This window comes from Muntiacus reevesi, chromosome 2 (genome assembly GCF_963930625.1).
Source record: "Muntiacus reevesi chromosome 2, mMunRee1.1, whole genome shotgun sequence".
Classification (NCBI taxonomy): Eukaryota; Metazoa; Chordata; class Mammalia; order Artiodactyla; family Cervidae; genus Muntiacus; species Muntiacus reevesi.
Window position 1 is genome coordinate 88,617,448 of NC_089250.1, and position 14,159 is coordinate 88,631,606.

General features: G+C 43.8%; 1 protein-coding gene across 10 annotated transcripts in view; it reads left to right on the plus strand.

The window, feature by feature from the left end:
• Positions 1-14,159, plus strand: part of SIPA1L2 (signal induced proliferation associated 1 like 2) — a 233,150-nt gene that overhangs the window by 158,321 nt on the left and 60,670 nt on the right. For all 10 annotated transcript variants that reach the window (XM_065922299.1, XM_065922302.1, XM_065922298.1 and 7 more), the window contains 2 exons: positions 5,925-6,082; positions 9,678-10,254. In XM_065922299.1, the coding sequence (XP_065778371.1) occupies positions 5,925-6,082; positions 9,678-10,254 (735 nt within the window). The remainder of the gene's footprint in view (positions 1-5,924; positions 6,083-9,677; positions 10,255-14,159) is intronic.

Consider the following 14,159-nt stretch of genomic DNA (forward strand, 5'->3'; position numbering starts at 1 on the left):
CAGCCTCTGCCTTAAACAGTTTGTGTGCATACTTCTAAGTTCCTCATTGCTACTGCTGAGGGAGTGAAATGAGAGTGTCAGTCACTCAGTCGTGTCCTGCTCTTTCGTGACCCCATGGTCTGCAGCCCACCAGGCTCCTCTGTCCATGGAATTCTCCAGGCAAGAATGCTAGAATGAGTTGCCATTTCCTCCTCCGGTGATCTTTGAAACCCAGCGCTCCTGCATTGCAGGCAGATGTCTTTACCGTCTGAGCCACCAGGGAAGCTGAGGAACCATTCAGATATTAGAGGACTCCACTGCATTAAGTTCTATACAAGCAGATCCTGACTGCTCTTGCATTCACCTATAAATAGTCGTCTAGACTGTTTTGGAAGCATAAGGTGCTTATTCAACTTTTCATGATCAGCATTATTCCCAGGCCAGAAAAAGGGATATATACTTATACAGTAAGAATTATTGCTTTGAAAAGGGGCTGGCACTCCTAATTTTCAGAAGAGAAATACTTGTATCTTCATAATCATTTCTTATCTTCACTTTGTTATTAAATCATTAAAAATCCGCATTCATGGTTTATTTCTCCATTTCCAAAATGGAAATGCTTCACTGGTTTGTACATTTAGTTTCATTGTTGGTAAAATATTGTATATAATATTTTTACATTCATTATATGGTGAATCAGCAAATGCATCTTTGAAATGGCGATTAAATTTGGTATCTTCTTGCTGATCTGAGATCGGAGTGGTTAATTGTGGTCACTTTTTTATGGGAGTGAAGAGGCAAGGTTTTCCTTCTTTAAGTAAAGATACTCTGTATTTATATGGTAACGTGTGTGGGTTTTCACTCTCTTTCTTATTACTCAGACTACTATTTCATGTTCACTTTTTCTGTTTCACTATACAGGAAGCTCTATAGATGTCTCTTAAAAACGAAAGGGACATTCTAAGCACTGGTACATGCTTCTGAGTGTAGAGTCTATGGGTGGGGCACTGTTTTGTTTGCATGCGTGTGTGTTCTGTGTGTTCTGTGTGCATTGTGCAAAATTAGGGGAAGTCTCTGAAGGAGGAAAAGCTAGCCCTGCATGTAAAGAGGAGACACTTCTATAAAAATTATTTGGTGGCACTGGGTCTAAGTTGCAGCATGAGGAATCTTCAGTTTCATTACAGCATGTGGGATCTCCAGTTGCAGCATGTGGAATCTAGTTCCCAACCAGGGGTGAAACTTCCCCTCACCCCCAACTGCACTGGAAATGCAGAGTTTAGCCACTGGACTTCCAGGGAAGTCCCAGGGGCAGACACTTTCTAAGCAAAGTTAGCAAACACAAGGTGCCTACTGCAGCGACTGGCAACAGGTGGCTCTCTAGAACGGGGATTGTGACCAGTCAGACTGTGGGAAGGATCAGGCCAGATCAGTCTTTGTCAGCCCTGCTCATCCTGCCGGACTTTCCGATGACACCTGAAGGACTGAGATCCGGAGTTTATGATTGTTTCTTTGAGTGGGAATACATTTCATATTTTGCTCCCTTCTGCACTCATCTCTTTGAATTTCAGAACTTGTAATCATTAAACAATGCAGTTTTCTCTTTGAAATCATGCTATTTTCACCTGTTTGCTTTTTAAGACAAGACACTCTCTCTGGAGATCTGCCTTCTCCAGTCTCAAATTAAGCTTTAGCATCACTGACATCTCACCTACTTTCTCTTTCTTATGTATGTGTAACCTCTTCTCCCCTTTCTTCCAAAATTAGGTGTAACGTGTTTTGTTTTTTGTTTTCCTACCTTGCTAGGTGTTTTAAAAAAGAATGTAACAAATGAATCTATTTGCATAGAGGCTCGTAGATCTAACCAGGTTCAACTTTATGCCATTTTTGATGCATACGAGACTGCCTAGAGATTGTTTGTTTTCACTTGCTTCTGGTTGTTGCACCAAGCTAAAACTGGACCTGTGAAACTCTGAAATTCATTTAAGGAATTGAAAATTTAAACCCACAGGTTGCTATTTCTGTAGTATCTGTATGCTTTTTTGTCATAGAATTGGGTGAAGAATCACATTTTCACTTCCCTTGTCATAACAAGAGCTTATTCCTGTCTCACAGCTTGAATCCAGTGTTGGGAATTTAGCAGAACTGACTATGTAAATCTAATATAATATTTATTAACTCACTTTTTCAGTTGAAGACACTGAGTTGGCAGTCTTGGCGCCAAGCAAGTGTTAGGAGCTTCTTATGTCTAGAAAGGCCTAGAAGATGCCATCATTCCTTAATTCCTGAAATAGTGCCAGGGACCTCTTAGTGACTAGCAACTTGCCTTCCTGTCTGGACCACTGTGGTCTATGTAGGCGGCCACGCCCTTCCCCTTCCACTTCCGGAGTCCATTCTACGAGTTTCATTGACCAGTTACAACAGGATATAACTAACCACTAAAGAGAACCCTTACCTTTATATAGGAAGCCCAAGAACTGCTTAGGCTAATTAATGTCCGACAGTGACTAATGTTTCTGCGAACTTGCCAGATGTATTACTTTAGTCTCTGAAGAGATTCAGGTATCCTGTTAATGGGCCAGGTGTTCATTTTCTTGGGCTATTCTCTACAAAGAGCTTGAGCTGTTATTTTCCTCTTCTTAATGAATCTCCATGTTCCCCACCCCCACTTTTTTTACAAAATGCATTCTGTGACCATGGGTAGATTAACCAGAATTTTAGAAATATTTCTAGCCCATTTTACAAAGCAAAAGAATACAGTTTTAGTGGTAACAAAGCTGTCTACCATTGTAGGAGATGTAAGAGGTGAGGGTTCTATCCCTGGATCAGGAAGATCCCCTGGAGGAGGACATGGCAGCCTACTCCAGTATTCTTCCTAGGAGAATCCCATGGACAGAGGAGCCTGGCGGGCTACGGTCCATGGGCTCGTAAAGAGTCAGACACGACTCTAAGCATCTGAGTACAGCCCATTTTATGAAGCAAAAGAATATATTTAAAAAGAGACAAAAGCAGACTGGCACATTATCAAAATAACTAGCCTTAAATTTTTGTTTAACTTGGGCTTTAAATATTGTGCTTCCGGAAGTGAAGTATGGGATTGGACCCAACATCTTCCTTCAGAGGGGAGAGAAATGGGTAGGAATACCCTACCTACACTTCACTGAGTAAAGCGCCAGACCACCCCGCAAGATTAGCCAGGAGGGTGTTCACTGGGGAAGAAGGGCCCAGAGTCCCCCCCTGTGTGGCCTTGGCCACCATGAGCCCTGTCTTCTCACCCGTCTGAGAATCTCTGTGTTTCGAAGAACGTACAGCATAAGCCACTGTATCCGTGCTCAGCAAATACACTGAACACATTGTGTTTATTTTTTTAAACTTTTCATTTGTTTCTGAGTTTTCTTGTCCTATTACAGTACATGTAAATCATATGTTACAGTTATTGGGGAGACGAGGGAAGAATATCTTAGCCTTGTACCATTTTCAGCTTGGTGGTGGTTTTATTTTCTTACTTTAATAAGTTTTAAAATGTTTATTTGTTTCCTTACTTATTTGACTATCTCGGGTCTTACTTGTGGCGCGAGGACTCGTCGCAGCGTGAGGATTCATCACTGCCTCTTTCGGGACCTTTTGTTGGGGTGCTTGAACTCTCTCTAGCTGTGGTACATGGGCTTAGTTGCTCTGTGGCATGTGGGATCTTAGTTCCCCAAGCAGGGATGAAACCCATGTCCCCTGGATTGCAAGGCGGATTCTTAGCCTCATTTTATTTATTCTATTTTTTTTTTTTGGCTGCACCACTTAGCATGTGGGTTCTTAATTTCACGACCAGGGATCGAACCTGAGCCCCCTGCAGTGGAAGCGCAGAGTCCTAACCACTGGACTGCCAGGGAGTCCCATGGTGCTTGTTTTAGATGTATGTCCCTGCCTTCTTTTCTTTTCTTTCCATGAAATGTTTATTGTAGCTAACATCTGTGTCCACGATTGAATGGGTAAATAACACAGTGAATGTATGACTAGTTTGCTACTGATTTTTTTACATGCTTCTGAAGTGGCACCTCATACTTAAATATCCAGCAAACATATTTGAAACAACAGATGGCTCATTAATGGATATTAATATATCTTTCAAAACTTCACTTGGGCAGCAAAACGATTTTTGTGTGTTTGTAACTTTAACCATCAGGATTTAAATAGGAATTTTCCAGCATATGAATCAGCAATTTAACTGGTAGCAGTGAATTCTGGAAGAATGGACATTTCGTTCCCACTTTTCCAGGACTTTTATCATGCTAAATCACAAGTCAGGGGCCTGACAATGAAATCCTTTTTGTATCTGGGTTTAAAAGGTTTTAAAAGTCGAACTTAATGCTCTTTACAGTGAAGTATGTTCTGTAGGTGCCAAATAAATTTGAACACAAGCTTGTTGCCTTTGTTATTGCTCGTAAAGAGAGATTTACTACCTGAGATTACCCTGTTCCTGCAATGACATCACCGCCTCATGTAAGGATTACTGTCTGTATGAAAACCGAGGATCACAGACTCTGTGAGCACAGATCCTAGTGGCTTTAGGTGCATCAGCTTATGGGGTGTATGGGTTTATCGGCATGGATTCGGAGGTGTTCAGTGCTGTATTGTGCAGTATTGCGTGGCTGTGATTGTGTATTTGTATCATTTGTTTATTCACATTAGGTAGGGGGTGTCTGCTGTGTCCCAGGCAGGCCATTAGAACCCAGGAGACCAGAACTCAGTCAGACACGCCTCCTGCCCTCCTGATGATTGTGACTTGATACAGGAGAAGTAAGCCAAGACTTGAAAGAGGACAAGACAGCTAATGTTGTTGCCTTGGGCTTGGGGTGTGGGTGCAGGGCATGCGCAGTGTTGCCAAGAACATTTTTCCTGGTGTTGTGGTAGCTCAGACCTGAGTGATCTAGGAGAGACTTGGGGTGAAGAGGGTGTTCTTGGCAGAAGGAACATCTCAAGTAAAAGCATTCAGTGTTACCGCTATGGGGTTCTGTCTCTTCTGCTGCATATGTCATTCATTGGGCTTTCCAGCTCTTAATCCACTGGATTCTATGTTTCCAACATACATTTTTATAAAAGGCCAGATTTCAGTTAATCAGTTTGCAAATATTAGGCACCAAAATAACAGCCTTCTGTATTGTTTTAAAATTTTTATATATGTATTTCTGGCTGAGCAGGGTCTGCGTTGCTGCACAGGCTCTCCTCTAGTTGTGGCGAGCGGGGCCCACTCTCTCGTTGCAGCACACGGGCTTCTCATCGAGATGGCTTCTCTTGGGCGCACGCACCGCTGCAGTCGCGGCCTGCAGGCTCAGTAGTTGTGGCTCCCGGCCTCTGGAGCACAGGCTCAATACCTGTGGCACGTGGGCTTAGCTGCTGTACAGCATGTGGGGTCCTCCCGGATCAGGGATGGAACCTGTGTCTCCTGCATTGGCAGGCAGATTCTTTACCACGGAGCCAACAGGCCCCCAGCCTTCTGTATTTTTGTTGCAGAAATGCACGTGTCTGTGGAAGCACGTACACAGCTAAGCCCCTGATGGACAAGTGGAGGACTTGGAACCACCGTACCTTCCCTTGGATGCCATGCCATCGCCTGCCTTTAAGTTGGCGAGCTTAACCTACAAATCTCCTTAGAGTGATTTTAGCTCTAATGGGCTGTTATTTCAGGGTTAAAAAAAAGTGATAAAGATGAAAAAGGGAGAATGGCAGTTACATTTTATAGTAAAAGATGAACTTAAATATTGAGACTTTTCTCTTCATTGGTCTTTCAATGTGGCCACATCAAGGAACCCAAACTTCCTAAGAACAACTCTGCTTTCCTAAAACAAACTCCCTGAAATTGAAAGCTGAGTGCATTGTATATATTTACATATCTTGTTTTTACAGAAAACCTTGTCTGTAACTCGGTGTGTGTGTGTTCACTTCCCTGACTGCAGCTCCTGCGGAAAAGACATATAGGAAATGACATCGTGACCATTGTCTTCCAAGAGCCCGGAGCACTTCCTTTTACTCCGAAAAGCATCCGGTCCCACTTTCAACACGTCTTCGTCATCGTCAAAGTGCATAATCCATGTACTGAAAACGTGTGTTACAGGTGAGTCAGCCGCCCCTGGCGCTCCATGCTCCCAGAGTTGTTCCAACAGGTCCTCTTTTCCCTAAATATCTTTGTTTTCCAATTATTCTTTCTCAGCCCCTAATTATCCTTTTTTCTTTCTCCCTAATTGCATTTCCCATAGTCATTACTCAGGTGCTTTCTGTAGGAAGTAATTGCCTTCTTCCCACTTTGAAACAGTGAGATTCCTAGCAGCTCAGGAGTGTAGGTGACACCTTTCCTCAATATTCAGGACGTCATCCAGCCCTGCCACGCCATCGTTTGGTTGATGGCAGCCCCAGAGGTGGATGATGGGGCCACGTCAGTGCTTCCCTGAAAGAAACATGTGGTGGTGGTGCAATATCTCTTCTTGTCCAAGGTCTTGGAAACACCCGCATCTCTGGGGCTCTCAAGATGGGGGTCTGATGCTTTGGTGCCTTCGAAAGGCCAGCCAGGTGCCCATCCCAGGGTGGTCTGACGGGGCCTGCCTTTCCCCCGCCCCTGCTCTTCCTCAGGAAGCAGATGTCTAGTGGGGTATTGTTAAAAGAGCGGGTCTCTCACCTGAGTGAGGATCCAGTTCTCCTGCCGTGTCTACAACTTAGCTTATTTTTGTGTGTTAGTCGCTTAGTCGTGTCCAACTCTATGCGACCCCATGACCAGGCTCCTCTGTCCATGGGGTTCTCCAGGCAAGAACACTGGAGTGGGTTACCATTGCCTTCTCCAGGGGATCTTCCTCACCCAGGGATCGAACGCAGGTCTCCTGCATTGCAGGCAGATTCTTTGCCATCTGAGCTATAGAGAAGTCCTTATTTTGGGGGCCCTTCAATTCCTTCTCTGAAAACTAAGGATAACAGTATTGACTTCAGTGTGTAGTTAAGAAGAATGAATAGCAGGAATTATGCACGACATGTGTTAGCATCCCTTGTGCTCATGCTGAAGCAGTGGTCACACTTGAACTGCCTCCTGGGCCTGGGTGGGGACCAGGCCTGGGTGTGTGCGAGAGGTGGAAGGGCCTGTGAACTGCGGTCGTACCCTCCTGGGGGCAAGGATACTGGCCTGTGTGTTAGGTGCTGCCAGCTTGCCTCCTTGCCCCCAGCCCCTAATGCCCTCTCCATCTGCATGGTTCTGCTATGATGGTTCTTGTATACACCTTGGTTTACAACCCCTACCTAGCCTGAATGCTCAGAACTTTTTATTTTTAAAAGTGATATTTGAAAAAAAAAGAAAAGAAAGACATCTAGCCTGTATAAAGGATATGCGCTTAGTTGCTCAGTCATGTCCAACTCTTTGGGAACCCATGGACTGTAGCCCGCCAGGCTTCTCTGCCCATGGGGATTCTCCAGGCAAGAATACTGGATTGGGTAACCATGCTTTCCTCTAGGGGATCTTCCCAACCCAGGGATTGAACCTACGTCTCCTGCATTGCAGACAGATTCTTTACCATCTGAGCCACCAGGGACGATATGCCTAAATCCAATAATGTTAGTGCAAACATGCTCATTTGGCTTATTCTTCTGGGATCTCCCCCATGAATGGTAATTATAAAGAATCATCCTAAATGAACTTCCCTAATGGATTGGAAACATGAGCCTAGGGCGTTCTTGTATTTGGTGTTATTTTATCTGCTGCTATTTTTAGGTCAAATTGGGTATTTTTAATTACTTTCTATTTTTAGTTTATTCTTCTATCATGAGGTGGTTGATTAGCACAAAAAAATCTTAAAAGATAAGTAATACCTTTTCATTTTTATTTCTTTAGAGCTTCCTGGGTTTAATTAGATTACTGGGGAGCAGGGATGCCTTTGATATAGATCTTGCTTATAAACAAAGTGGCTTGCCTTATGTTTTCTGTGGTAAAAGACAGTGTATAGGAATGGGTCAGAGACAGGGTCATTGCCTTTTGAGAAGCCACTTGTTATTGCTAAGTTATCATTTACTAATGAGGTTCAAGTGTAAAGCAGCGGAGTGCCTCAAGGTTTTAAAAGTGCCTCATAAACATTCATGGGCTTTTCTTCAGTGGTAAAGAACCTGCCTGCCAATGCAGGAGATGTGGGTTCGATCCCTGAGTCGGGAAGATCCCCTGGAGGAGGAAATGGCAAGCCACTCCAGTATTCTTGCCTGGAAAATCCCATGGACAGAGGAGCCTGGCAGGCTACAGTCCATGGGGTCGCACAGAGGCGAACATGACTGAGTGCACACACAGGACAGAGTTTGCTCATCTGTCCCAAAGACAGGCAGTCCTTCCCTGTCCTTCCATACTAGCTGAGGCCCCGCCCAGAATGGCTTATAGCTCATCTTCCCAGAGACAATTAACTCTGCTAAAGGGTGTGCAGGTTACGGCAAAGGTGGGAGATCCCTGGGGACTATTTAAAGTCTCTTTAAAGTCCCACCAGCTACATCCCAGAAGAAGATTTCACACCTGTTTTCATTTCTTAACTCATTTCTTCCAGGATTTTCTACAGTGAAGAAAGTGAAGCATAGATGACTTCCTTTGTTTATCTCAACACAGAAAATATCAGCCTGGGCAGATGTGGGGTTGATTCTCATTCTTGGTCTGCAGAAGCTGCTCAGTAGTTGGGGAATAGATGCTTGCGGAGGGGGGGTGGGGTTCATTCTTTCACTCACTCCAGTCTTTCATCTGCTAATTTATTAATCCACTCTTATTCCAAAACAGATTTGAGACCGTGAAAGCTTCTGTCTGATACAAGGGAACATTATTGGTTTTACCATATTAAGATGATTGCTATCACTCTATGTTTGAAATATCATAAAACTTTATTTCCATAAAATCTTCATTTAGACTTCCAAAATGTGACCAAGTGAGCATTTCCTTAAAAAAAGGGATATTCAAAAATTTTGGCTCTATAAGGATGGTCACTGCGCCCAGTAGCTGGCCAGCAGGGCGGATCTCACTATCAGCTGTTGGAGGGTCACTGCCTCTCAGTGGTGATCAGCCACAGAATTTAAAGAGCGCCAACCTGGCTACACATCCATTGCCCTTGCCTTAGTCAGCTCGCACAGTCATGGTGCAAACCAGAGAACTGGTAGTTTATACGGCAGACATTCATTTCTCTCAGTTCTGGAGGCTGCAAGTCAGAGGTCATGGTGTCGGCAGGCTTAGTTCTCCCTGAGGCCTCTCTCGTGCCTTGCAGATGGTCATCTTCCTGCTGTGTGTTCACATGGTCTCTCTTCTGTGTGTCTGCATCTCTGGTTATCTTTCTGTGTGTTCATGTTTCATTTTATAAGGACCCTTGTTAGATTGGTTTAGGGCCCACTGTTAATGATCTCATTTTGACTTAACTATCTCTTCATAGAAAAGACCCAGTCTCCAAACACAGCCACTTTCCCAGTTACTGGGGTTTTGGACTTCAGCATACAAATTTTGAAGGGAGGCTACTCAGTCTATAACTCCCCTCCCCTGCAACTACTAAATTTGAAAGTTTTGCTTAAAAACAAAGAACAACTTGATATTCAGAGGTGTGGAAAAGAAGAGGCTGTGAAGTAGATGGCTTCAGTTGAAAGTGTGGTCAGCAGTTACATTTCTGAAGGTAACTGTTATGGCATCGCAGTTCAGCTTGTTTCTCTTTTTCCTCCCTCAGCGTTGGAGTTTCTAGGTCGAAAGATGTGCCACCATTCGGTCCACCAATTCCCAAAGGTGTAACTTTCCCCAAGTCAGCAGTATTTCGGGACTTCCTTTTAGCGAAAGTCATCAACGCAGAAAACGCAGCCCACAAATCGGAGAAGTTTCGAGCAATGGCCACTCGGACAAGGCAGGAGTACTTGAAGGACCTGGCAGAGAACTTTGTCACAACTGCCACCGTAGATACCTCCGCAAAATTCAGCTTCATCACTCTGGGCGCCAAGAAGAAGGAGAAGGTGAAGCCCAGGAAGGATGCCCATCTGTTCAGCGTAGGAGCCATCATGTGGCACGTTGTGGCAAGAGACTTTGGCCAGTCTGCGGACATCGAGTGTCTCCTTGGGGTTTCTAATGAGTTCATAATGCTGATCGAGAAGGATTCCAAGAACGTGGTCTTTAACTGTTCCTGCAGGGATGTCATCGGGTGGACATCTGGGTTAATGAGCATCAAGGTGTTTTATGAACGAGGAGAATGCATCCTTCTGTCCTCAGTGGACAGCTGTGCTGAAGACATCAGGGAGATTGTCCAGCGCCTGGGCGTAAGTACAGGTTTTAGTTTTTCCACCACCCTTAGGCCTTCAACTTCATATTCATAGCTTCTGCTGTGGAAGTTCCACCCCAGATGTGTTACCTGGGGAAATACTCTTTCTCTAGGTAGAACTGAATTTAAACACTGTGTTTTTGTGAGCGGTTGTCCTTGTGAATCCATGAATGGTGGAGAAGCATCCATTAACAATTGATTAGAGATGAAAAGTGAAGCCAGCTTTCCAAAGGGAATATTGGGACTTATTTTTATAGTATTTGAAGGAAGGACAGGAGAATTGACTAGATGTTATGTGTGTTTGCAGAGATTTGCATGACAGTACCTTGCAGGAGGAGGTTAATAGACATAGAATCACCGTTGACCATATTGATGGTCAAAGTAAGCCGTATTTGCCCCTTTAGTTCTGTGCGTTTTTATGCAGTATTTCTGATTAGTCTCCCAGATTAAATATGTTATTAATCTTGCAGCCAGTTTCTTGCAGAGGTTTTATAGAATTACCTAGCAAGTTAGAAAGATTTAAAAGAAAAAGTCATAAAGGAGATTGTTATTTGGGGTACAAAGCAAAACCCTTCAGTGATGCCCATGGTATTTAGCAGTTGTATTTATAATTCTTAGTATAACAAGGGGAGATACAGATTTTAGTTTGAGTATATACAATAGAATTATAAGAATAAATCAAATAAAAGAACAAAATATGGTTTGACAAACGAATTTTTCATGTGTAAATCTTCCCCCAAGGGGATGTGTATTTGATTCATTAGAAAAGATTTAGTCAGTTATGGATCATCAGAAAAAGGAGAAATTATACCCATTTCCTGTCCCCTTTCCTGCCACCAAATATAAATCTTTTGTTATTCCAGACCACATAGAAGAGACAATGCAATCAAGGCAGTGTCTGCTGGCTTTGGAGAAATAATATCATTATTTGCAGGCACTCTTTACAGTGTTCAGCAGTATTGAGGGTGTAAGTGCACAAACCACGATGTGATTTGGGAATGATTAAGTGTGTGATCAGTGTATGTATCTGGAGAATTGAATTAATCTGGTGAGTCTCAGGACATGTGCTTTTGGTAATCCTGGAAATACTTCTTATTTCAAAGACCCACTGAGTCATTATAATCTGTGCTCTGGAAAATACAACACAAACACATGTCCCTTCACCAACCAGCAAAATGCACATCCCAGAGGGTCTGATACATTCACTATTCCAAGGAACCTATTCTGCCATCTTTCTAGAAAAGTGACTGTATGACTAAGCTGCCTGAGAGCTGGAATATATTTGAGGAAATATTGAGTTAACCAAAAAGTTCCTTTGGGTTTTTCCATTAGATATTGCAGAAAAACCTGAATGAATTTTTTGACCAATCCAATATGCTGTATCTAGGATGACTTGTAGCAGGAGATGGTAGAAATAAACCAAGCCAAAGACTGTTGGGGGCTTAGAACATAAGGCTGGCGCCAGGCAGGAGAAGTAGAAATGGAAAGGAAGAAGATGAAGCTCTCCTAGTAGAGAGATTTGGAAGGGGCACTGTTGGACAGATGGTGAACTCTGCATTTTCTAGTGGTGAAAACAGGAGTGCCTGTTATGCAGGTAGAGACACAGGTGGGAAATGCGCACTCCTGCCTGAAGGGACAAGCAGGCCCGGCCACTCTCCGAAGAGCCCAGGCCTGGTTGAATGCTCTGCTGTTACCATCTTGAAACTCAGAAATTTTTGTCTAAGGGGCCGTGCATTTTAATTTTGCACCAGATTTCATAAATTATGTAGCCAGTCCCAGGTTCACAGGTAGGAGGCCATCATGTGATTATTGATCATGTAATTATGTGAGGAACTCCAAGTCAGTGAGAGCATGATCCTTCAGCCTTTATAATGTTAAGGAGCACGGAACAGAAGGGAGAAAGAAACTGCAAAAAGTAGGAGACGTGGCGGTGGTTGGAAGAAATAAGAGGAAGAGACAGAACATGTAGAACTCAGGAAAAGCTTGACCTTTCACTCTTCAATCTGATATTTGGATGTTAAATTTCAACTGGTAATTATGTTCCTATTGGAAAGAAGGCCGGGCGCATGTCCTATGTGGTCTTTTGGTCAGCGAGGTTATTTGAAACAAAGCTGAAAAAAGAAGTGAAAGAAAAATGTATTCAGGTTGAACAAGTACAAAAGTACTTGTTCAACAGTTTTGAGTTAGTTCAGTTCATAACTTTGGAAACTTCAATCTTTCAAACTTCACCACTAAGCCCAGCAATCCCTTTCTCCGTTTTCCTACGCCCCAGACCGTCACTGCACCTTTGAGAGACTGATCGACGGTGTGAGCACTGGGGTGATAACCTGCCCCAGTCTGGGTCCCACAGCTGTATATACAGTCAGAGGTCTTATTAAATAGGAATCTGTGTATTCAGAGCATGTTTCATGGAGAATGTATTTTTAAAACTGAAACTTCACACATGAGCTCTGTGCTTTGGGGGATACGAGTATGATACCTCCCGGTTTTAATTACCCACAAGCAAGTGATGCCTTGGTCATCCAAGAGCTTCTTTGGTGGCTCCGTGGTGAGGAATCTGCCTGCCAATGCAAGGGACACAGGTTCAATCCCTAGGTTGAGAAGATCTCTTGCAGAAGGAAGTGGCAACCCACTGAAGTATTCTTGCCCGGGAAGTCTTACGGACAAAGGAGCCTGGCGGGCTATAGTCTGTGGGGTCGCAAATAGTCCAACACAGCTTAGCAACTAAACATCAATGACAATATGTCATCAAATTATATCTTCAGTGACCCCATGTTTCTCTTTCCATTCATGTGGGCTCTTCTCAGTAGGAACTTAGAAGGGTGGCGTTAACTAATTCCTGGTGCTTTAGATTACTTAGTGAGACACTTCCTGCAGGAGTGCCTTTCTGCCTGCTGCCCTTGTCCAGAGACAGTAAGGACGCTGGCCGGCCGGCCTACTTTTGATCTGAGTGGTCCTCGCCACCCAGGCAGGCACGGGCAGGCAGTCCCAGGAGAGGGGCCCCAGGGTTTAGAATAGGATGTCCACAGGTCGCCGCAGAGAACACTCCCGGTTTCCTAACCGTTGGACTTCCTGCCGCTGCCCATCCCGGGGGGGCAGGTCACCAAGTGTTAGCGTGGAAAGGCATGGGGCCACTTTTTCTCATTGTTTGTATATGCCACACTTTGCGTATCCATTCTTCCATCCACAGGCACTTGAGTTACTTCCACATTTTGATTATTGTAAATAACACTGCTAAGAACATGTGTGTATCCATGCCTCTCTGAGAACCTACTTTGAATTCTTTTGGGTATATACCCAGAAGTAGAATTGCTGAGTCACATGGTAATTCTATTTTATATTTTTGAGAAACTGCCATACTGTTTTTCATAGCTGATGCACCACTGGGCTATTTTATAAGTAGAATTACATTGTCTAATAGGGAATTTCCTTGCATCTAGTCGTTCGGACTTGGTGCTGTGACTGCTGGGGTCCTGGGTTTGACCCCTGGTTGAGAAAATAGGATCCTGCAAGCTGCACAGTTGGGCCAAGAAAAAAGTTAATTGTCTAGTAGGCTTTATTGCTTTGATGACAGGCTTCACATTTTTTCAGTTGCTTCAGTCTGTTTGAAACAATGCAATTTAGATGCTTAAGCACCAAGTCAGGTGATGTAGCAAGAAGGGAAGGTTATTAGAGCCCGTCTTAAGCTCTCAGGCTCTGGGTCAGTGGCTTCTAGGAAAAAGCAGGACACCTGTATCTGATTTGGCTTTGAAGAATGAAACCATCATTTTACTTGTGTTATTTTCTCTGCGGCTGATGCCAGGGATAATTACGATAACATTTGCGTTGAACCATGTCCCCGTCTTGTTTTCTTGTCACTGGGATAGCTGGAGGGCAGGGCCTTGGTGCCCCCCGTAACCCTGC